Source organism: Mustela nigripes, chromosome 1 (genome assembly GCF_022355385.1).
Source record: "Mustela nigripes isolate SB6536 chromosome 1, MUSNIG.SB6536, whole genome shotgun sequence".
Taxonomy (NCBI): domain Eukaryota; kingdom Metazoa; phylum Chordata; class Mammalia; order Carnivora; family Mustelidae; genus Mustela; species Mustela nigripes.
In genome coordinates this window covers 20,431,536-20,453,576 of record NC_081557.1, presented here as the reverse complement: position 1 = coordinate 20,453,576, position 22,041 = coordinate 20,431,536, and the positions used below count along the sequence as shown (strand labels likewise).

The 22,041-nt window shown below is 45.9% G+C and overlaps 1 protein-coding gene across 9 annotated transcripts in view; it reads left to right on the top strand.

Annotated features, from left to right (window-relative positions):
* Positions 1–22,041, top strand: part of KIAA1549L (KIAA1549 like) — a 255,597-nt gene that overhangs the window by 159,938 nt on the left and 73,618 nt on the right. For all 9 annotated transcript variants that reach the window (XM_059406186.1, XM_059406204.1, XM_059406149.1 and 6 more), the window contains 5 exons: positions 552–714; positions 2,262–2,321; positions 8,394–8,545; positions 13,763–13,934; positions 21,262–21,425. In XM_059406186.1, the coding sequence (XP_059262169.1) occupies positions 552–714; positions 2,262–2,321; positions 8,394–8,545; positions 13,763–13,934; positions 21,262–21,425 (711 nt within the window). The remainder of the gene's footprint in view (positions 1–551; positions 715–2,261; positions 2,322–8,393; positions 8,546–13,762; positions 13,935–21,261; positions 21,426–22,041) is intronic.

Sequence of the window (22,041 nt, the reverse complement as noted above, 5' to 3'; positions counted from 1 at the left end):
GTTTTAATCACTCTGTTCCCTAAGCTGGTGATCAGCTGTGTAGGAACTTAAAGATATCCCCCAGAATCTAACTCGGGCTTTCTCTGAGCAGTTGAGCCCTCTTAGATGTAACATTTCTATGCTCTATTTTGTATTTTCAGAACCATAAAAGTAACCTGAGGCTCTGTAGCCCCTGGAAAAGATACACACACCTGTTAAAACCTGAAGTCAGACTGCCTGGTTTCGAATCCTGGCTACATCACTTATTATCTGTGTGATTGGGGGCGAGTCTCTTGATCATTCTGGGCCTCAGTTTCCTCCTCTGTAAAATGGAGTCCTAACTGGATACCCCTCACAGGGCTGTGGTGAGCCTTGAATGAGAGCACGAGCCCGAGGCCCGACATGCAGAGAGTAACCATAAATGATGAGTGTTGTTATTCTTGTCTCTTCCTTGCTCTTTTGCCCCTCCCTTTCATTTCCCCCCCTCAACTTCTGCCTAAATTTCTCCCACGGCCTCATGAAACAGACCCTCATCTTATGGGGCGTGTCTCCCTCCCCTTCCCTCCATTCAGATGGTGAGCACATCCAACGCCTCCCAGACAGTCACTTTGGTGTATGTGGTCGGCAATCGGAGCTCCTTCCTCAACGGCACGGTCGCCAGCAGCCTCCTCCGCCAGCTCTCGGCTGAGCTGGTTGGGTTCTACCTCACCTACCCGCCGCTCACCATTGCCGAACGTGAGTATGCCCACACCACACCGGGACGCTGCCTTTCCCCTGAGACCCCAGGGTCCTTTCTCTGTTTAACAAACATCTATTGCACATACTAACTCTTTTATCATAAAATAACTGGAATTGGTGATAAACCAGGATTGAATTGATGACAAGTTTATTGCACATTGAAAGTAAGTCCTCGCTAGGCGCCTTTAGCTTTCATATATCTTCCGTCATCGAATCCTCAGAGAGCACCCTGTAAGGGGGTACAAAGTGAGCCCCACTTTGCAAAGGGGAAAACTGAAGTTCCAAGAGGTTCACGAAATGCTCACTCTCACGTAGCTAATGAGACATGGAACGTGGGGTTTGGACCCAAGCTGCTCGCCTTTGAACTGACAGTAACTGCCCCATAGGGCATCTGTCCCTGTGGCAATCTGGGTTGCGATGGTTTCCCCCACTTCTGCCATCAGCAAATGTTGAACGGCCTTCGGCCCTTGCGCTGGCTGTAGGTATCACAACCCAGCTCATTTGCAATCAGCATCGTGACTTCGCTGCATGAATTCTTCATAGTCAGTCCCCTGGCCTGTCTTCCTCTGACGCTTCAGTTGCATAACCCTCATTACCGTGCAGCAGGCACAGACTCCAAAGACAACATGGCCTACATTATGTACCCAAACACTTACTTGGTAGCCAAAGGAAGTCAAGATTGGTGCTGTTAAATTCAATTGTTGATACATTTCTCAAGGTCACTGGTTACGGTTTGGTGTTTTTTTTAAGCACATATTAGCAAGATTGCTTCTATATCCTTCTGTGGTTACATTTGATACTGTGACTAAATAAAAGGGTGTGTGTGGATGTACCTAGCACAGAGTAGCCACTAAGAAATTTGTTTTGAATGTTTAATGGCAGGCTTTTGTGAATTTCCATATAGTAAGGAAAGATGAGTCTGGATTTTAGAGAAAGGTGATCTCAGGAAAGATGGCATTCATTATGTCACATGGCAGCCATGAAGAATTTATTTTCTTTCCTCTTGACATTCTGATAATTACAACTAAAATTTATTGAGCACTTACTAGGTGGCAGGCACTGCACTAAACCCTTTCCATGAATTAACTCTTATGGTCACCATACCTGCAAAAATATGGGACTTTTTGTCACAAACATTTGGCTAATAATCCACTTAGTCCTTAACACTGGAAAAATCCATTCAAGAGATGATCATTCCTAAAAACATTAGTGATGGTTGGGAAATTTTCACAAAGAAAGTCAGAATTACTTCTAGCTGTGAGTCTTGATAATGAAGACATTCCACTTGAGAAGCTTTTGATGGAAAAAAAGAGAACAGAAATCCACAAACCCTAGAAAACTCTTCATCTGAAAGTTAGCCTTTTACTGAGTGTTTTACTTTTCAAAACAGTAAGATAGTGTTGGCCTGCATGTCCTGGAGTTCCCTGAGAATGTTAAAGCCAAATTTAGCTATTTGATATTTTGTCACCTGTGTCCACTTTTCTTAATAATATTTGCATATAAAACCTGTGAAACTAATTTGGTGTGTTTCTTCTTCATTTTAGCGCTGGAATATCCTAACCTTGATATATCAGAAACAACCAGAGACTATTGGGTAATTACAGGTAATCTCTTATTTTATTCTCCTTCCCCCCTATCAGGTTGTTTTGTTTTGTTTTGTTTTGTTTTGTTTTGTTTTGTTTTTAAACTGCATTTCAGAAGAAGACACCAAAATTTTAAAAATAGTAATTATTATAGTTATAATAATTAAAACTGCATGCTATTCAGTGATAGGTTCAGCAGCTTTTCTTTGGTCCTGTTTTATGTCAAGTAATTACTTCCATGGAGCCAGAAGTGGGTAAATAAGGCTAAGAAAAGATATCACTGAAGGTGAATCTTATTAGATACACATTCGAAACAGCAACCTATAAAGTCCACTGGCATCCTCTTTGCAAAATGTAGACCAATCGGAAGGTATGGCGGTAACCTGTGGATGTCTGGGGTATGTCCATGGGAATGGTTGTTTACTTAAAGATGGTAGGCCTTTCCACACTGCCCTACAAAACCCCAGTGAGAGGTAGAGGAATGCCGGGCATGCACTTCTCTCTTTCCCCTGGCACATGCCCCACACCTACACTAGTCCTGGTGGAGCCCAGGCGTGTCCTGACAGCGAGGGCGGATGGAAGTAGAGGGTGTTTGGGTGACATTTTCTTTTTCTCCTTGACATTTGCCAGCTGAGCTTTACGAAACAGCAAAAAAAAGTTCTTGTTTGTGTTTTTCCAAAGCCAGACAGTTGCTCTCAAAATCTTACAGAAACAAGCGTTGGGAGCAGAGAAGACAGATGTTGGTGGGGGAAGTGACCAGCCCATCTGTCCATGGCAGTGGAGGGTGGAGGGGAGGGTATTAGCTTGGTGGGGCTGCCATAACAAAGTACCACAGACTTTTGGGGCTTCAGAAGCAGGAATTTATTTTCTCATCATTCTGGAGGCTGGAAGTCTGACAGCAAAGCATCAGCATGCTTGGTTTCTTCTGAAGTCTCTCTCCTTGGCTTGTAGATGGCCGTCTTTCCTCTACGTCTTCCCTCTGTGTGCGTCTATGTCCTAACCTCCTCTTCTAGTAAGGACACCTGGTATACTGGATTAGGGCCCACCCGTAGGAGCTTATTTTACCCTAATCACCTCTTTTAGGGCTTTGTCTCCAAATACAGTCCCATTCTGTGGTACACGGGGTTAGGTCTTGAATCTATGCGTTGTGGGCGGATACAATTGAACCCATAAAAAAGAGGGAGGAAGATCCTACAAGTCATGGAGGGTGTGCCTGGAAACCTCACTCCCATCAACCCTGCCCCATCCCCTCTCTCACGTGCTGTCCCAAACAGCAATAGCTAGGGTGCTGCCTAGATTCCTACCAAAGGAGCCCACCCACTGCTCAGGGAGGCCTGCTCAAGACCGCTCTGAACCCGCAGAAAATTGCATTTCTTTCTCCCCCACAGAACTATGGCTATGCAGAGATTATTTTACCTACTAAGAAGGGAAACTAAAGAAATGTGTTTTAAAAGGGGAAAAGGGGCACCTGGTTGGCCCAGTCAGTTAAGTGTCCTTCTGACTCTTGGTTTTGGCTCAGGTCATGATCTCAAGGTCCTGAAGTCAAGCCCTGCATTGGGCTCGGACCTGGGCATTGAGTCAGCTTGAGATTCTCTCTCTCTGCCTCTGCTCCTCTGACCCCTTCCCCAGTCCCCTGATGCTCTCAAAAGAAAGAAAGAAAAGAAAAAAAAAGAAAGAAGGAAAAGAGAGGAAAGAAGGAAACGAAAGAAAGGAAAAACCCAGAGTTTATGCCCAAGAGGGAGATGCAGTTTTGAAACAGCAGGTTATATAACACTTCCAAAATCATGTTTCCTCCACCAGGAACACTGCTTTTTAACTTTGCAGATGTCTCTGCTTCTGTGAACTGTGAGGTTTCCATTAAATGGCAACACACCTGCCCTTAAACACAGGCTGTCCTTACAACCTCCCTGTGTACCTGGGTCTCGTCCTGCCTCTGTTTTAATGACATAACCTTCACGAAGTCATCCTGGGACGTCACCTTTGCCCACCTGCCAATGTAGTGCTGGTGATCAGAGTGAACAGTGGCCCCTGCCACCATGTTTGGGGCTAGTTGTGTCAGTGCCGGCAGAAGGGGCTAGAAGCAGTCTCAGCATGACCCTCCTTCCTTCCCTTGGGCTCAGGACCCACTTGCTACATTCATGGCAGCCACCTCTGGCCTTTGACCATCATTTACAGAACGGGTAGGAGTTAGGACCCGAGAGGAAGATAGCCTTGTTCATCCAGCTGTGAGGCACAGCTCCTGAATCCGCTCTACCCTTGGCTCCCAGAAGTCCCAGACATGGGCACTCTGTCTTCTGCTCATTGCTGACAGCTCAGCGGATGGGGAGCAACTGTCCTTGCTGTTGTTGGTATTATGAAATGACGTGTTTCCACCTGCTTTCCCACTAAACTGATATTAAATGTGTTTTGAGGAGCCTGGGTGACTCAGTCGGGTCAGCATCCAACTCTCGGTTTTGGCTCAGGTCATGATCTCAGGGTCCTAAGATCAAGCCCCACATCGAGCTCCGTGCTCAGCATGGAATCTGCTTGGGATTCTCTACCTCTCTCTCTGCCCCTTCCCGTGCTCATGTGCATGCTCTCTCTCTCTCTCTCTCTCTCTAAAACAAATAAAATCTTTTAAAAATATATATGTTTTTGCCCTCTGTACACTTCTCCCCCTTCGGAGCGTGGGTCCCTCACTGGTGGAAAAGCAGTGGCTTAGTTAGGGCACTTCCTACGGCCCCCTCTGCTGTGCATGGATCTTGTGGTCAGGGCTGTATGGAGGAGGCAGGATAGTGACACAGACTTAATGCTGCTGCCTCACAGAGGTCAGAGCTCATCTTAGGCTTGTCCACTGGTCTTTAGTGCACCAACAGACTCAGAATATCCCAGACCCAGCAGTCTCAGGATTTCTTCCAGTCTCAGCCCTGCTGCGGCTAACCTAGTGTGTCCTTGAGCAGGTCACTCAGGCCCTCTGGATGTCACGCTGTCCCCTGCGGAGTGAGAAGATAGGAGCTGAGCATTCTGGTTCTTTTCACTCTGAATGTGTGGGATTCAATGACACATAAAACAATTCAGTTTCAATATAGGCAGCTGAACCAGGCCGTGCCGACTATTGGAAGTTTAGAGCCCAGTGCAGTCATCAATAAAGAAGGACTAACAGACCAGTGATGTAACAGCCCCTGAATCTTCTGGAGAGCTCCCATGTTCACAGTTGGGGACTTGCCCGCCTCCTGTAAGGCCGAGTCAGTGGTGGCTAAGTGTGGGTGCCCAGGGCCTCCAGCTGATGTACTGAAGCGTGTTGTCTTCCTGGGCACCTGGGCCAGCATCCAAACTCCCCTCCTGCTTCTGGGCCACTCTGAGACACACACACACACACCCTTTTGAAACCCTTCTAGGTGGGCAGAGAGGCCTGGGAGCCCGAGGCCTGCTGAACTTCTCAGGGGAAAGGAAAGAAGCCACCACCTGGGAATATAGTTTTTTCTTCCTCTGGGAAAAAAAGTGTCTAACCAAGAAGGGGCACATTTGAGCAAACAGCAACAGCTAACATTTACGGGCATCATCTCAAGTGCTTTGTAGCTCTCTGCTCAAAGCATTGTTTCTAAGTATCTGTTCTCCTTAATGACACAATCAAGAATAGATTATGATCCCTGTGTTTTCAGGTGATGAACCAGGGTCCAGAGGAACTAAATGACTTGCTTGAGGGTACTCAGCAAGGGGGGAGCCAGGATGCAAAACCAGACCCCTGGCTCCAACCCTTAGTTCTTCTCCAGCTGCCTCCTAAGGAGGACACGTTCTCCTTGCAAACAGCGGTGAGGCACATGGGAACTGTCCAGCTGTAGGTTCCGTATAACTCTGTGGGAGGTTCCCATGGCCTCCTGCACCTTCCTGAAGGCTGTGGTTTGGTTTGGGTTTTGTTTTCCCTCAATTTAAAAAATTGGGGTAAAATACACATCACATGCAATTTACTGTTTTAACCACGTATAAGTGTACGGTTCAGTGGTATTAAGTACATTCACAGTGCCGGGTAGCCATCACCACTTCCTATTTCCAGAACTTTTTCGTCACCTGGGGTCTTTGTCCCTTTCTTTGATGTCTGCCCTTGAGTCTTCACTGGGATTCCCTTAGAGTAACCCGTGATGATGCACTTTGACTGTCCTGTGTCCCCACTCTTGCTCTGGTCTGATAGTCAGGAGACACCAACTTAGAAGTCGTCCCTTGGGGTGCATCTGGGTGGCTCAGTTGGTTAACCATCTGACTCTTGATCTTAGCTCAGCTCTTGATCTCAGGGTTGTGAGTTCAAGCCCTGTGTTGGGCTCCACGCTGGGTGTAGAGCTGATTTTTTTTTTTTTAAGACTTTATTTGTCAGAAAGAGAGAGAGAGCACAAGCAGGAAGAGTGGCAGGCAGAGAGAGAAGCAGGCTCCGCGATGAGCAAGGAGTCCCATGTGGGACTTGATCCCAGGACACTGGGATCATGACCCAAGCCAAAGGCAGCGGCCCAACCAACTGAGCTACCCAGGCATCCCTGGAGCGGATTTTAAAAAGAAAAAAAAAAAAAAAAAGAGTAATCTTTCAGCAGTGGTTCTCTAATTTTACTAGAGGCATATCTTTGACGCTGCAGGAACGTGGCTCTCCTCTCTGGGGCCAGGAGGTAAGCTGGCCCTCCCCAGCCTAACAGCTGTGTCAGAGGGATTCTGAGGGTCCTCTCCGGGACTGGCCACAGAGCAGACGGTGCCGACCTGTCTTCTCTCTGTTTGCAAGAATTCTGCTGACAGACGAGCTGGGAGTCCCTCACAAGGGCCCTAGAAAGAGAGCTGCTTTATGCCCTCCATGGGGATTATTGGGCAATTGTGATTCTGAAGAAGTAATTTCGGAGACTCAGCTGTGGGTTTTACTTTTCTCTTGATCAGTTGCAGCGTCATCTTCTGGATCGCAGTGCTGACCGGTGCTTGTTCTGGGCCTGCTCAGAACGTGTTCACGATGACAACTTGTGCTTTCTGTTCAGGCTATTTCCATATCCCTGTAGATGGGTGGTATAAATGGCCCTTGGCTGAACTGTGGTAGAATAAATTCTGTTAATGAAAAACCTTATATTATATCCCCAGCCTGTTGTAATTGTGTCTCCTTAAAAAGATAAGAATTTTTTTTTTTTTTTTTTTTTTTTTTAGCATTCTTGACTTCAGGGCTGACTGTGTTTGGAGACAATGTCTGTGTGTTTGGGGTGCCCTGCATTTCCCAGAGGACTTGGAGGAAGGACTGGGCTTTGGGGGTAGACGGCAAAAGGAAATCGTTCCTATAGGAAGTGACCTTTCAGTCCTGGGATGTTCCTGGTGTTCATGGGGGTCTCCTCCACGCATCCAGGAGCTGTTGCCTGGAGGCCCATCATTAACCCTTACCTTCCCAGAGAGCTCAGGGTATAGAGGAAACCCAGCCATGCAGGAGGACTGGAAAGAGGAGTTTCATGTACTATCTGTGCACCAGGCATTGTGCTAAGCTGCTTTATACCTGAGAGGCTGTGGGTCACTTTTAGGGTGCTTCCCCAAAGGACCCCCTAGAGGAGGGGGAGATGAGAACATGGAACAGGGTGGTTTGTCGAGATGTGAAGAACTGAGCTGCAGGCTGGAGCCCTGATGACTTCGCAAAGCTCCTGATGAAGTGAGGGTAGCCCTGAGCCAGGCCTTCTGAGTGGGGACCAGGGAAAGTTGCGATTAGTCATACCGCCGGCTAGGCTGTATTCCCATATGATCTAACAACACAGAACATCTTAAATAAGGTGTGGGTTCAGTACAACAGCATTAGGCGTGTCACAGCTCATGGAGGAGAGAGCCTGGGTTTTGCAGTTACATAAGTGTGGGTTTGAAGCCTGATGGCGCCCGTCACTAGCTACATGGTCTTCGACAAACCCTATAACCTTCCAGCGTCTGTAACATGAAAACAGTGATTCCTGCCTCCTGGGGCTGTCGTGAGGGTGAAGCTGGGTAAGGATGGCCAAGCCCAACTCGAGATAGGGCCCATGGCCCTGCATGGCTGGTGCAGACCCAGGGCTGGCCGCGGTTTCTGCATCAGCGCGGACTCTGTCCTCTGAGCTGCCCCTCTGCCTTCTGCCTCCACAGTGCTCCAGGGCGTGGACAATTCGCTGGTGGGCCTGCACAACCAGAGCTTTGCCCGGGTCATGGAGCAGCGCCTGGCCCAGCTCTTCATGATGTCCCAGCAACAAGGCCGGCGGTTCAAACGGGCCACCACCCTGGGAAGCTACACCGTACAGGTGGGTGTGGCCAGAGCCACTGGGCTCTTTTAATGGACATGCGGGAGCATCCTGGGGCCAAGTAAACCATGCTGCGTGCAGAGGAGCAGGTCATCAACACGGCCCTTAGGTCTGGGGGGTTCATGGTCACGACTATCAGAATTGGTGGTGGGAGGGTGAGAGTGAGTTACATTCCCCTGAATGTCTTCCTCCTAGACTATAAGGTTTCAGAACAAATTCTGTACATGGGCACGTATTTATTAAACAAAAGTTACTGGGAAACAAGCACTGCTCCCCAACCTGTTCGGGAGATTGGACGGAATCCCAGACCTCGGGGCCATCCACTCCTGTGGGTGGCAGACACACAAACCAATTTTCCAGGGGCAGGATTCTGTGATCCTTAATTAGTCAGTTTCAACCAACAGAGCCCTCCACGTTCCTAACGGACAGGGGACCACGCAGGGACTTAGGCAAGGGAGCCGTAGCCCAGGCACTACTGCCCAAATCCCCATCCCATCTCTACCGAATGCCAGCGGCCTTCCATACCACTGCTGCCCCTTTATCGAAGGGCCACTCTTGAGATCCAGAAGTCGGAAGTGGCTGGAAGTGCCTGGGAATTCATGAGCGGCGAGGGTGTGAATACGACAGACAGCCTTCTTGCTTCCTGGCTAGGGGAATTCCGAAATGTGCGTGTTCAGTGTCTGCCAGAGCCTTCCCATGGAGTTAAGCGTTAGCTACCCGCTGTAGTAACTGGATTAATAATGTACCTCTCTCGAGTTCCCTGCCACCCCCCCATCACCTCCTGTCAGTCCGTGCCTCGCACCTCCCAGCTAATCTATAAGCACTCGACTCTGAGTCTGCTTCAGTAGGACCAGTCAGACTCCATGGCCATCCCAAGGTAGGAGCGCCAAGCTTCTTTAGATTCTGGATTCAGTTCAAGCCAGAGTGGAAGCATCTCTAGCCATGTTCTAGCTGATCCTCATATCTTGAATACCACTAATTTCACCTAAGCGGAGAATGGATGGCTAATGTTTGTTATGCTAATTAGCAAGGCTCCTGGAGCAAGGGGTCAGAGTCCAGAAACCGGGCTGGTGGCTGTGTGGGTTTCCTAATTGGAATCTAGCCTTCTGCCTCTGGAGTGTGAACTGGTGATTGGCGATTGCCCCACGGAGGGTGTAACTTAACCCAGACATACAAACATATCACCCCATCTAAGAGGAAGTGTTTTAAAGGAAATTACAGCCATTACACCAGTCTGTCTGCAGATCATGTCCCCAGGCAATTTTGAAAGTACAAAGAACTCATTTTCTGGAAGACACTTCCCTGCCTGAGTCTAGCATCATGCCCCGGAGGGAGACTCTGGGTCCTCCATTCACAGCTGGTGAATCTGACCCCCTGTCCTATTACTTGTTGCTTTCTGTCAGAGTCTTTGCAGTCTGTGACAGCCTGGGGCCAGGTAAAGCCAGGGTTAAGTTCTTGTGCCAGGTTATGATTTACCCTCTGTGGGGTCCATGTGAACCGTGTAATTCACGCTTCTCCAGATAACAGAAAGGAAACCTTTGGGACTCAGTGAAATGGGATTTGCCTCAGCTGAAGGGAGAGAAAGAACAACCCTGTCATCCTGGTGTTATTTGTAAACCTAAGAAACATAACACATTCTACATGTCAACAAGAGACCAGCGAGGTAGTCTTTCCTCATTTCTTCTGAGTACTCGATGTGTGTGGCCCCATAGCTGCCCAGAAAGTCTGAGTGATGTAAGGAGGGATTTATTTCTGCAAATCCCTAGTTTACAGAGGCCGTTAGATGACCTTCTCACATGGCTCTTGGAGAAATCTTGGTAAGAAGAATTTGCTACGAAATTGAAATTGACATTGAGTGAAGTTATTAAATACTTGAATGCCCATTTACCTTCTAGCTCTCTGTACAAACACTGACCTTCCCTCCTCTCCCAGAAGGGACAGGAAGGGCAGGCCTGAATTTCCCAAATAAAACTCACTCTGCGTAGCTTTACATCATCCTTCTGCCCAGAGGCCTTTTTGCTGGGCTCAGATAATTTTAAAAGATGAGCCACTTTCATGAATATGGAAATGTATATGTCTAGAAAGTAAACATATTTCTCTAGTGAACATATCTGAAAAATTGAGTCTGAAGAAGAAATAAATAGGACCAGTAAACATTTTATTTTTAATGTTTAACTCCATTTGCCATCAAAGTAATGCAAATTTTAACCACAAGTTACCATTTTCACCTGTCAAAGATTTCTAATGGTACTATCCAGTGTTGGTGAGGTTGCAATGAAATGGGCACTTCCAAGCACAGTAAATGGATATGACATCTATGGAGGGCAAGTGAGCAATTTAGACGAGAGCCTCCTAGATGGTCATGAACTTACTCCTGAAAGTTCATTCTGAGGAGATAGGGGTGAACACAGAGATGAGAGAGTAGAACAGTGTTTCTCAGACAGTGTCCAGAAAAATGGTCCTATAAGGTGTCCTGGGGCAAAGGGGCTCTGTGGGCCCATCAATCTGGGCCAGGGTTCATCCTGTAGCCCCTTCTTGAAGATTCCCAAGGCCTACTGGCATGCCAAAAACTCTAGAAACACCTGCAGTAAAGAAATCCTTTAATTTTGTTCAGTGCACTGGTTTGTAAATTCAAGTGCCAATAAGAACCTTATTTTTAGGGGCACCTGTGTGGCTCAGTGGGTTAAGCCGCTGCCTTCGGCTCAGGTCATGATCTCAGGGTCCTGGGATCGAGTCCTGCGTCGGGCTCTCTGCTCAGCAGGCAGACTGCTTCCCTCTCTCTCTCTCTGCCTGCCTCTCTGCCTACTTGTGATCTCTCTCTGTCAAATAAATAAATAAAATCTTTAAAAAAAAAAAAAGAACCTTATTTTTAGTAATGCCTCTACTTCTCCAACATTTTATTATGAACATTTTTAAACACACAAAAGTGAAAAAATTATAGAACGAACACCAATAAAGTCACCATCTAGGTTCTACAATTAATAGCATGACTACATTACCTTTTAAGGTAACATATTATTTCCACACCATAGATCAGTTTGGACTGATCTAGAACTTCATATACATAAGTAAATTCCCTTTTGTGTGAAGCTTTTTTGACTCCAGTGGAGTGTTTTTTAGGTTCATGATGTTGTGTTATTCATGAGTTTATTCCTTTTCATCACTGAGTAACCTCCCCTTGTTTGAATATACTGCAGTTTGCTTACCCGTTTTTCTGCTGGGAGACCTCTAGACCTCTTCTAGTTTCCTGCTATTATAAACAAAGCTGCTATACACATTCTTCTACAAGTCTTTCTATGGCCATAGATTTTCATTTCTCTTAAGTGTGTAGGAGTAGAATTGCTGGTTCCTAGGATTGGTGTATGTTAGCTGACAAACTGCTAGACCTTTTCCCAAAGTTTACCATTTTCACTCCCGCCTACCAGATGTAGAGTTCCAGTTACTCCTCACACTCATCAACACTTGGTGTTGTCGGCCCTTATTTCAGTCATTCTGCTGGGGATAGTGGTATCCTGTGGTTTTACTTTTAATTTCCCCATTAAGCATTTTGTGTATGCTCCTTGACTATTCAGCTAACCTTCCTTGGTGAAGCGTCTGGTCAGATTTTTTTAAAACCTACTTTTTATTGGGTTGTAGTAGTATCTTTTTTTAATTGTTATGTATAGCAGACATACACAGGAGTATCAAGTCATGTAGACTTCAAAGAACACTAATAAAAGGAAGCCACAACCCAAAGCATAAGAACATTTCCCTTACCTTACCCCAGAAGACTTTTACGTGTCTTCTCTGATTATACATACTCCTTTCCTTTCTATCAGAGTTGAGTGTGCTTCTGAATTTTAAGTCATGCCTGTATTTTCTGTGAGGTTTAACCATCCATGTGTGTATATCCCTAAATACGACATCCTTTGGTTTTGCCTGTGTTTGAATTTTATATTCTGTGATTTGTTCCTTTTGCTCATTATCAGACTTTTGTATTCACCCATATTGATACAAATAGGCGTGGTATTTATACTACTCTATAATATTTCACTGTGTGACTATACCATAGCTTACTAATCCCTTCTACTGTTAGCTGATTTCAAGTTTTCTTTTTGTTTTTGTTTTTTTGCTGATGTGACAATATTGCTATAAACATTTCTGTAGTATTTTTTAACATCCTGTGAAGCTCATAATCTATAATATATACTTTGGAAAATGCTATACCATAATGTTTATCAGTTGTTAATTACAGTAGTGAAAACTTGATAACAAACCATTAAAAAATGTAGTGTTAATTGAGTTTATGAGGTATGCATGTAGTAGAACATTATGTAGATATAAAAATTTATGTTTTATATATTCATAATGATGATCAATTAGCCCCAAGACTGAAAAATGAGTAACAATTTAAGTGTTTGACAAAAAGTGATTTGTTAAATAAGTTTATGAGGTGAGCATTGCATAACCACTTGTGCTTTTGTTGCATTTAAGGTCACATAAGGATGCAAGGAAAAATAGCAATGTGTGATTCTATATAGGGAATAAGATAAATAATTTTGTAAAATACTAAATAAAAGGTTTGTGTGGAAAAAAACAAAGAATAGAGGCACAGGCTCCAGAATAATGTAATTAGCTTGGGGTGGAGGGATTACAAATTGTTCTTATTTTATTTCACTTCTTGATGCTTTTCTGTGTTTTCAAATTTTCTGTAGTGAATATGTATCACTTGCACAGGGAGAAAAGGCGACAAAGGTTATTTTAGAAAAGGAACTTTAAGTCCTGCTTTTATCTGAGATCTTTTGAATTACAGACATATAAGTTCATTTTTCTTTCCTCCCTGGCAATTGCAGGAGTTTGAAATTAGCAATCTTGTTTGAGAATAACCTAACATGCCCTGAATTAATGTGCAGGCCTATTTCCAAATGAGGCCAGAGTTCTCTGGAGGCTGGAAGACATCACCGTTTCAGCGTTTTCTTCTCCAGTCTCAAGCTGTTCTTTCCAGATGTTCATATTTTCAAACCCTTTTTCTCCTCCCTTTCTCTCCCTCCAGCCATAGCAGGGCTTCTTGAGATGCTGGTGATAGGGAGGTACACAGAGGTTGATGTCTAAAATATATGTTGCGGGTCCTGGTAGCCACGGAAGGCTCCGGCAATCGGGAGAGAGCCTGCGGATCGCTCCGGTAATTGCAGGTTGGTTCAGGATGCCCTGTAAACATGGCCTCTCTTTTTCCAAAAGATGGTAAAGATGCAGCGGGTGCCGGGACCCAAGGACCCAGCGGAGCTGACTTACTACACCCTGTACAACGGGAAGCCTTTGCTGGGGACTGCAGCTGCCAAGATCCTGAGCACCATTGACTCCCAAAGGATGGCCTTGACCCTGCATCATGTTGTCCTTCTGCAAGCTGACCGTAAGGGGATAGTCTTCCCGTTCATTACTTGTAACACCATTAAATGTTTCCTGCAAATTACAGTGATGCCCCAAGCTAACATTAACGGACCCGGACCTAAACATATTTGTGTTGGAGAAGATTCTTAAATCAGTCAGCTATTTCCTGTGTTGTTTGAAGCTGTAGGTTTTGGGTGAGGGATATGTTTTGGGTATTAGGATGATGATAATGGTATTGCTTTGCCCCAAGTCCTACCCACTCTTTCTCCTAGATAAATCACGATGGCTGAGATTGTATTGTCTGCTGGGGAATTAAAGATAATTTGGTTCAATAAGCATTTACGGAGTCCTGCATGCACTGTGCTCGGTGCTGCCGGACATACAGAAGGGGGCAAGACCTGGTCGCTATCTTTAAGGAGCAGAGAAGGAGTGAATGCAGATACAAAGGAGCAGAATGCGGGAGAGTGCAGGGAGGAGGCGGAGGGATCCAGGGCTCAGGGGAGGGACAGTCTGCTCTGCGGGGCCACCCAGAAAGAATAAACAGAGAAAGCGCATGAGAAACGGTAGTTGCCCCCTCTGTGGCCGGCACTACCATTGCTGCCTTACAGAGCTTTCCTCACTTTCCCCTCTCACTGGGACAACCTCCTTCAGCTCCAAATCCCAGGTGTGGAACCGTAGGCTCAGGAAAGTTAGCCGACTGGCTCAACATCAAGAGAACTGGTCCTTGGTTCGCCAGGATATGAATCTGGATCTATCTGACCTCAAGTGTGTGTTTTCAACTGGGTTACACGCTAAGATTTCAGCAGCAAGAGAGGAAGGGTATATATTTCAGAAAGAGGGAGCTACAGGAGCAAAAGAAGGGAGGTGAGAAGTGCTGGGCATGCTTGAGGAATAAGGGGTCCAACTCGCCTGCCGAGCAGAAACTTGAGGAAGAGCTGATGAGCTCAGAAAGGGATATTGCTTGGGAGACTGGAGCCTTGGATGGTGGGAGAAGGAGATCGAGCATAACACGACGGGCTGTGGGGAGCTGTTGGATTTCTGGGCAGGGGACTCGCGTCAGTAGAACCACCTAGTATTTGCAGAGGTTAACCTGACAGCAGGGTCCGGAATGAGAGGAGCAGGACTAGTGAGGAGGGTCTGTGGTGACCCAGGTGTTGGGGATGCAAACGAGGCCTACACAGAAAGTGAGGTGGATGGTGGTGACGAAGGTGAGAGAGCCCCGTGGTGGATGTTGTAGATTTGGCAGCCTGCTGAGCACCGGGCACGGAAGGTTGTCCTCTCCCATGGGTTTCCCAGCTGGTGTCCACACTCCTCAAGAACCTGGATCTTGGCTTGTGGTTTGCCTCTCATGCTCGTCTCCTGCCTTCATCCGGGTGAGTCCGGCTTCCTTGTTGGTGCGGAGTCACTTGTTGGTCCGCACACCCTCACAGACGCAGCTTTGCCTGAAACGATGGCCACCCTGTGCAATCTCGGCTTCTAAATGACGTCTTTAACCCAGAGTCTCCTCTTCTGTGCCTCTCTCCTTCCCTCCCTGTGGGTTCCGTCCCCACATCTGGTCAGGTCGGCAACTTGCTTCTTCGGTTTTGCTGCATCGTCTTTCTGTGAGTTCCCTGGGGTTCCATCCTCAGCTCTTTCTCCCTCTCCAGCTAGAGAACGAACTGTAGAGGACAGGAGTGAAAACCATGGCAAGCGCCCAGGAGAGAGGTGAAGGTATTTGAGGTAGAGATCAGAGAAGTGGATGGATTTAGGAGCTTCTGGGGGGGGGACAGAGCTGATGGGGCAAGACAATGGATTCTGTGTGTGGCAGGAGGAGGTCCGGGTCAGAGGAATCAAACATGACTCCCAGATGTTTGCTTGAGTGCTGCTTGTGCTGTCATGTGTTGAGAGGCAGGAGAGAAAGTTTTATTGGAGTTGGAGCAAGAGTGGGGAGATGGAATTGGGAGTTCGATTTGGACACGTTAAAGTTGAGATGTCCGCGCAGACATCCACACAGAGCTCAGGAGCTAGAACCCTGGAGTCATCAACGCAGGTGACAGAGAGAGCTAAGCGAGCAGGTGAGATGAACCAGAAGAGCCATGAGTATAGGTGGGAGTCTACAAGAGGGAAGAACTAGAGCCCACAATGAGAAGTAGGAGCCAGGGAGGTGGGAAGAAGCCCGGAAGAGCACAAGGTCCAGAAATGAGCAAAGAAAGAAATGTCCCAGAAGGAAGTGGCTATAGTGTCAACTTCTATTCTTGAGAGGCAACGTACTATAAAGACAAAAATGAACTGGATTGGGTAAAATTGGCAATAGTTGGTGACCTTGGTGGGAGTGGTTTCCTGGCGGATATGGTGCCATTTTCTCTTAATAGTTTTGAAGTTTTGAAATCAGCCAGCAATGTGAACCTGAGATCAACACCTTAAATGGAGAATTGTGGTGTTGAACAAACACCTCGTCCCTCTGAAGGGAGAGTGTTAACATTCTGTGTGTTCTAGTGTCTCTAAATCACTAGGGCCAGGGTGCAGTGCCCTGCGTGCAGTGCCCTGTGATGGAGAATGCGATGCCCGTTGCCCCTCCCATCACCTCTGAGTGGGCGACAGCAAACGTTACTGAATCGACCATGTTTCCGATGGAGGTTTTCACCTGCTCCACCTGATCTGAAAGGAGGCGCCCTTCACGGCAGTGATCCAGCCACTGGAGTGGGGAAGATTCTCCCCACAATGAGGCTGACCCAAGTGGGGACTGGTTTACCTTACCTGGCTGTCAGACATTGCCGCAAAAATGTCACTTTAAGAAAGCAATAGCCTGATCCTTTGGCAAAGGGGATTTGTGTTCATTCAGTCTTTCAACAAATATTTTTGAGAGCTTGCTATGTGCCTGGCACTCTCCCGGTCCTGGAGAGATAGCAGTGAACAAAGCAGACAAAACCCCTGCCCTCCAGAGTTTCCATTCCTGAATGGGAAGATCAAATAAGCAAAATAAGCAAATAAAATGTTAGATGCTCATAAGTGCTTTGGGAAAAAATGAAGCAGAGGAGGCCAGGGGGGTGTCAAGGAGGTAAATGTCGGGATTTAAAATGGTTGGGGGTTTAAGGAGAAGATCCGTGAGCAACCACCTGGGGCTACCGAGGGACAAGACAGAGGGGGAGGGTTCGAGACCCAGCGCGGATGTGGCTGATGGAGGAGAGTAACATCGTGAGGTCAGGGTGCACGTGAGGGACCACAACTGCTTGAGCCCTAAAGACCACACCCCGAGTGGAATGAGAGCCACGGGAGTGTTTGGGCAGGAGAGTAACATGGACTGAGCGCTCGCCAGTGACTGGGCCTTGGGCCAGACCCTCCCCTGCACATGTGCGCTCACACACACACACACACACACACACACACACACACTCTCAATTCCAACTTAGAACTGGCAAACTGTTTATTTCAGAGAGATGACTTTTCATAAAACCATCCAACCTCCCTGGGGTTCAGTTTCCTTATCTGCAAACTGAGGGTAAGAATAGCACCTGAGCCAAGAACTTCTCACAGAGCCTCACGCACAGCAGAGGCTCAGAATGTGTCGTTGCCCTTTATTGTCTTTTCTCGCCCCAAGTCCTGGCAAATTATGGAGCCATTCCTGCCTCTTCGCTTCTGTACATGACTTTGCAGTTTTAGATCACTGTACCAATGAATGCACTGGGTTTGAATGATTTCGGTTGACCTACCTTTACTATCTCTTTGACTGTTAAATGAATTTACTAATATACATATGATAAATGTATTCTCTTTCCATCTAAATAGAGGTGAAAGGATTTTACATACTGCATCAAGAAGGAACATGACACCAAAATGATAAAGCCAAGTAAAAGAAAGACACATGTAAATATTAACTCTTGCTAATGAAATATACATTTAGGGTATCATCTTCTGATATGCTCTGCATTTTTCTTCACCATGATAGAATAGCATACCCAAAAGAGGCATAGGATTATTTTTCATGGAAACCGTAAGCTTTAAAAAATGTTAATGGTGGGGCACCTGGGTGGCTCAGTGGGTTAAAGCCTTTGCCTTCAGCTCAGGTCACGATCTCAGGGTCCTGGGACCGAGCCCTTCATTGGGCTCCCTGCTTGGCGGGGCACCTGCTTCTCCCTCTCTCTGCCTGCTTGTGATCTCTGTCTGTCAAATAAATAAATAAGATCTTAAAAAAAAAATGTTAATGGCATCAAACTCACTCGTAAATACCAAATTACTAAAAGCAGTAGCAATTAAATGTTTGATGTCAACAGAAGCATATCATCTAATGAGCTGTTTTCAGAAGTTAATAATGTGATTAATCACTGATGGATAAAAACTATGGAAAAGAAGTTTTTTTATACTAAAGAATTCCAGATCCTAGTGCTGCTGGGTGAGAGAAAGATCTTAGCTAATGAGGAGCCGTTGAAGTTGGAGAGAAAGACCAGCCGACTCATCCTGTGTCACTTGCCAGTGGGGTCTCTAAAGTGTTCCGGAGTCTTGTCCTCAGCTTTGTGGGTCTAGTAGCCCTTGGAATTCAGCAGGACCAGGAGGACCAACTTATGCTAAGCAGACTTAGAAAAGACTGGTATATAAACCAGACTGGTAGTATATTAATTTAAAATATAGACTAGAACTACCAAAGAGATGAGACTTCTTTAATTGGCCCTTAGTCTTTGCCATACAAAAACGTACATGGGGAGCCAAATTGCAACGGAGATAATGGTAGTTCATTTATACAGTCGTTCAACTTCTAATTGAGTACCCTGTTCTAGGCCCTCGGAGTATAACGATGAATAAGAGAAAAGAAAAACAAAACCTCCTGACTCTCTTGGAGTGTACATTTTAATGGAGAGGCAGAGGATAAGCAAATACATATGTATCACATCAGAGAGTAATGCTTGTTTTAAAGCCTTACAATTCCATATGTGGCCTGGGGGCCTGTTGCATGGACACCACGTGGGAGCTTGTTAGAAAGGCAGAATCTCAAGCCTCGCCCCAATTCACAGAATCAGAATCGTACATTTGAACAAGATTCCCAGGCAATTGACATGTACAGGTTTGAGAGGCGCTGCTTAAGAGAAGAATTAAGTAGGATGAGGAGATGGAGGGATGGAGAATGCTGGGGGCAGAGATTCCTATCTGATGGAGAGTAGATGTAGTGACACTTGTTTACAGCCCTGAAAGAAGTGAGCGAGGGGGCCATGGATGTCTGGGTGAAGAGTCACTCTAGGTGGAAGAATAAACTGGTGCAAAGGTCCTGAGACAGGACCATATCCAGCACATTTGAGGAACAGTAGGAGGCTGGTAGTGAGTTAAGGAAAGAGCAGTGGGCTGTAAGGCCAGAGAAATAACAGGGTGGTTGGAAAAGCAGATAACTTAGGCTCTTCTAGAAGTTATAAGGACTCTGGCCTTTACTCTGAGGGGAGAGGTAGCCCCTGGAAGGTTTTGAGCAGAGGAGTGTTGTGATCTGAGTTTCTAAAGGATTGCTCTGCTGCTGTGTTTCAAATAGATTATAGAGGATAAGGGACAAGGTAGGAGGCCACTGCAGTAATTCAATAAGAGATGTTGGTAGCTTGGACCACAGGGGGAGCAGCGATAGAAAGAAGTGAACAGATTGTGGATTTATTTAGAAGGTGGAGATGACAAAGTTTGTCAATGAATAGGATTTGGGGTGAGTTTAAAAGGGAAGGGTCAACATTGATAGCAAAGTATTGACCAAAATGACTGGAAGGAAGGAGCCACAACTTATTGGGTTGGAGACTATCACAAGAAGAATGAGTTTGGAGGAGAAATTGGGAGTTGGGTTCTAGACATAGTAAATTTGAGATGTCTCTTAAGTATCCAGTTGGAGTTGAGTTAGTAGTTGGATGTAGGAATCTAGAGTTCAGGGTAGTGGTCCTGGTTGGAGATCTATCCCTGAACATCACCAGCATACATGGTATTTAAAGCCATGAGTCTCTGAGATTACCTAGGGTGTAGGAGAGCAGAGAACTTGGGTGGGATTAGGGGACAGTATCAATAAGCTGAAACAGCCACTCGCAGCCATCTTGTCCACCAGGATAGACATACCCCAGCTGGATTCCCCACATCTGCCAGTTGGGGCACATTCCTATGACATGGACAAGTTCTTAACTGCCCTTTGACTCTCTTTTCTAGATTTCCTATAGACCCACTCCCTTCCAATAACTCTTTCTAGATGATTGTTTTGGTTACGGTTATTTTTTTACTCCGGTTCTAAGAACACATTGGTCTTTTTGATTGGACAAAAGTATCTTCTAAGCTTCTCTGCCAGTGATCATGGGGGAGACTCATCCATCTTATGCCAAAGACTTTTTCTTTTTTACATTTTCCTAACTCACTTTATAAAAAAGTTGAAAGAACCATACTGTGAACACCCTTTGTTCCCACCACCTAGATTCCATCTTACTATGCTTTCATTTTCACATATTTATTTGTCTGTCCTTCCATCCAGCAATTAATCCATCTTATTTTTTCTTGATGCATTTCGGAATAAGTTACAAACATCAGCAACTTCGACCCTAAATACTTGAGCATGTATATCGTTGCCTAGAATTCAATACTTGTTTATGATGTTTAGGTAAAATGTATATAGAGTAAAATGTCAGATCTTAAGTATATCACTTAATGATTTTTGACAGCTGTATACACCTGTGTGCCCCTAATTCCTATCCTGATATAGAGCATGACCATCACCCCATTGCCCCTTGTAGGTTAACTAGTTCCAATCCCACATCCAAAGAAGCACCTCCTGACCTAATAACACATTCTTCCTACTGACAATATCTTCGGTTACTCCTTACTCCGGCTTTGAAAGCAACCTGCTCTTTATGATTAGACCAAGGCATTTCCAAGCTTCCCCAGCCACCCTTGGTGGGGGTAGATCCATCTACTCAGCTGTGTTTTTTAATCAATCACTCAGAAGTGACTTCACTCCACTGTTTAAAGACATCTCTCCGAGGAGAGATGGACTGCCTCCAGTCCAACTCTGACCCTCAGATGTCTTCTCTCTTCTCTTTGGATTCATGGTCATCACCTGTAGGGAAAATTGATACCATCCATCTTCCTCTTTCTCTTAGTAATAGTGAAGGCTAGTATTTATTGAGAACCGACTAGGGACCACAGCAGAGGTCCACCTGTCCCTCATCTCTTGGCTGCCTAACAAAGTGACAGCCTCATTTTATAGAAGAGGAAACAGAGACTCAGAGATCTTGAGTTACTTGCTCAAGACAAGAGCCCTTCTGATCCCAGACCCTCACGTCACAATCTCATGACTTGGGACCAGGAGTATAGGGGCTACTTTCTTCCTCCTAGTGTTCCTTGTCATGTGCTTCCCTCTGCTTTTCCCACAGCCGTAGTGAAGAATCCACCCAACAACCTGTGGATCATCGCTGCGGTGCTGGCACCCATTGCCGTGGTCACGGTCATCATCATCATCATCACCGCCGTGCTCTGCCGGAAGAACAAGAACGACTTCAAGCCAGACACCATGATGAACCTGCCTCAGAGAGCAAAGGTGCGTGAGGCGGTGAGGAGGGACTCTGCCTGCCTTTTCTCTGTTGGCTTTTGAGGCCATTGCAAATACCTTCAGAAACATTCTAGCAAGCCCTCATTTTGGAGGAGACACTTTCTTTCTTTAGATCTTTAAAAAATTATAGAAAATTATACATAATATAAAATTTACCCTCTTAACCCTTTTCAAGTGTATAATTCAGTGTTGTTAAGCATATTCACATCATTGTACACCCTTTATGTTTATAATCAGGACATGATAGCGAATGCTTGTCTAATGCTGTGCCTTCAGCATAAGTGCTTCCGATGGCTTTACGGACAGCAACTCAATCCTCCCAGCAATGTTTTAAGGAAGGACCATTATTTTGCAGGTGAGGAAACTGAGGCACAGAAAATCAGGAGCTAGGTAGACCTGAAAGGGCGCCTAATCTGACAACCTCCTTTTGTAGAGAAGCAACCTAAGATCACACAGTTAGTAAGCAGCACAACTGATGGCAGAACCAGGTCTGTTAGCTCCGAATGCAGGGACTCCGAATCTTCGGGACTCATTAGACTCTCAAAATGGTCCTTCCATTGGCTGGAGCGGCATATCGCTAAAGGCTGCCATGACGGACAAGCTG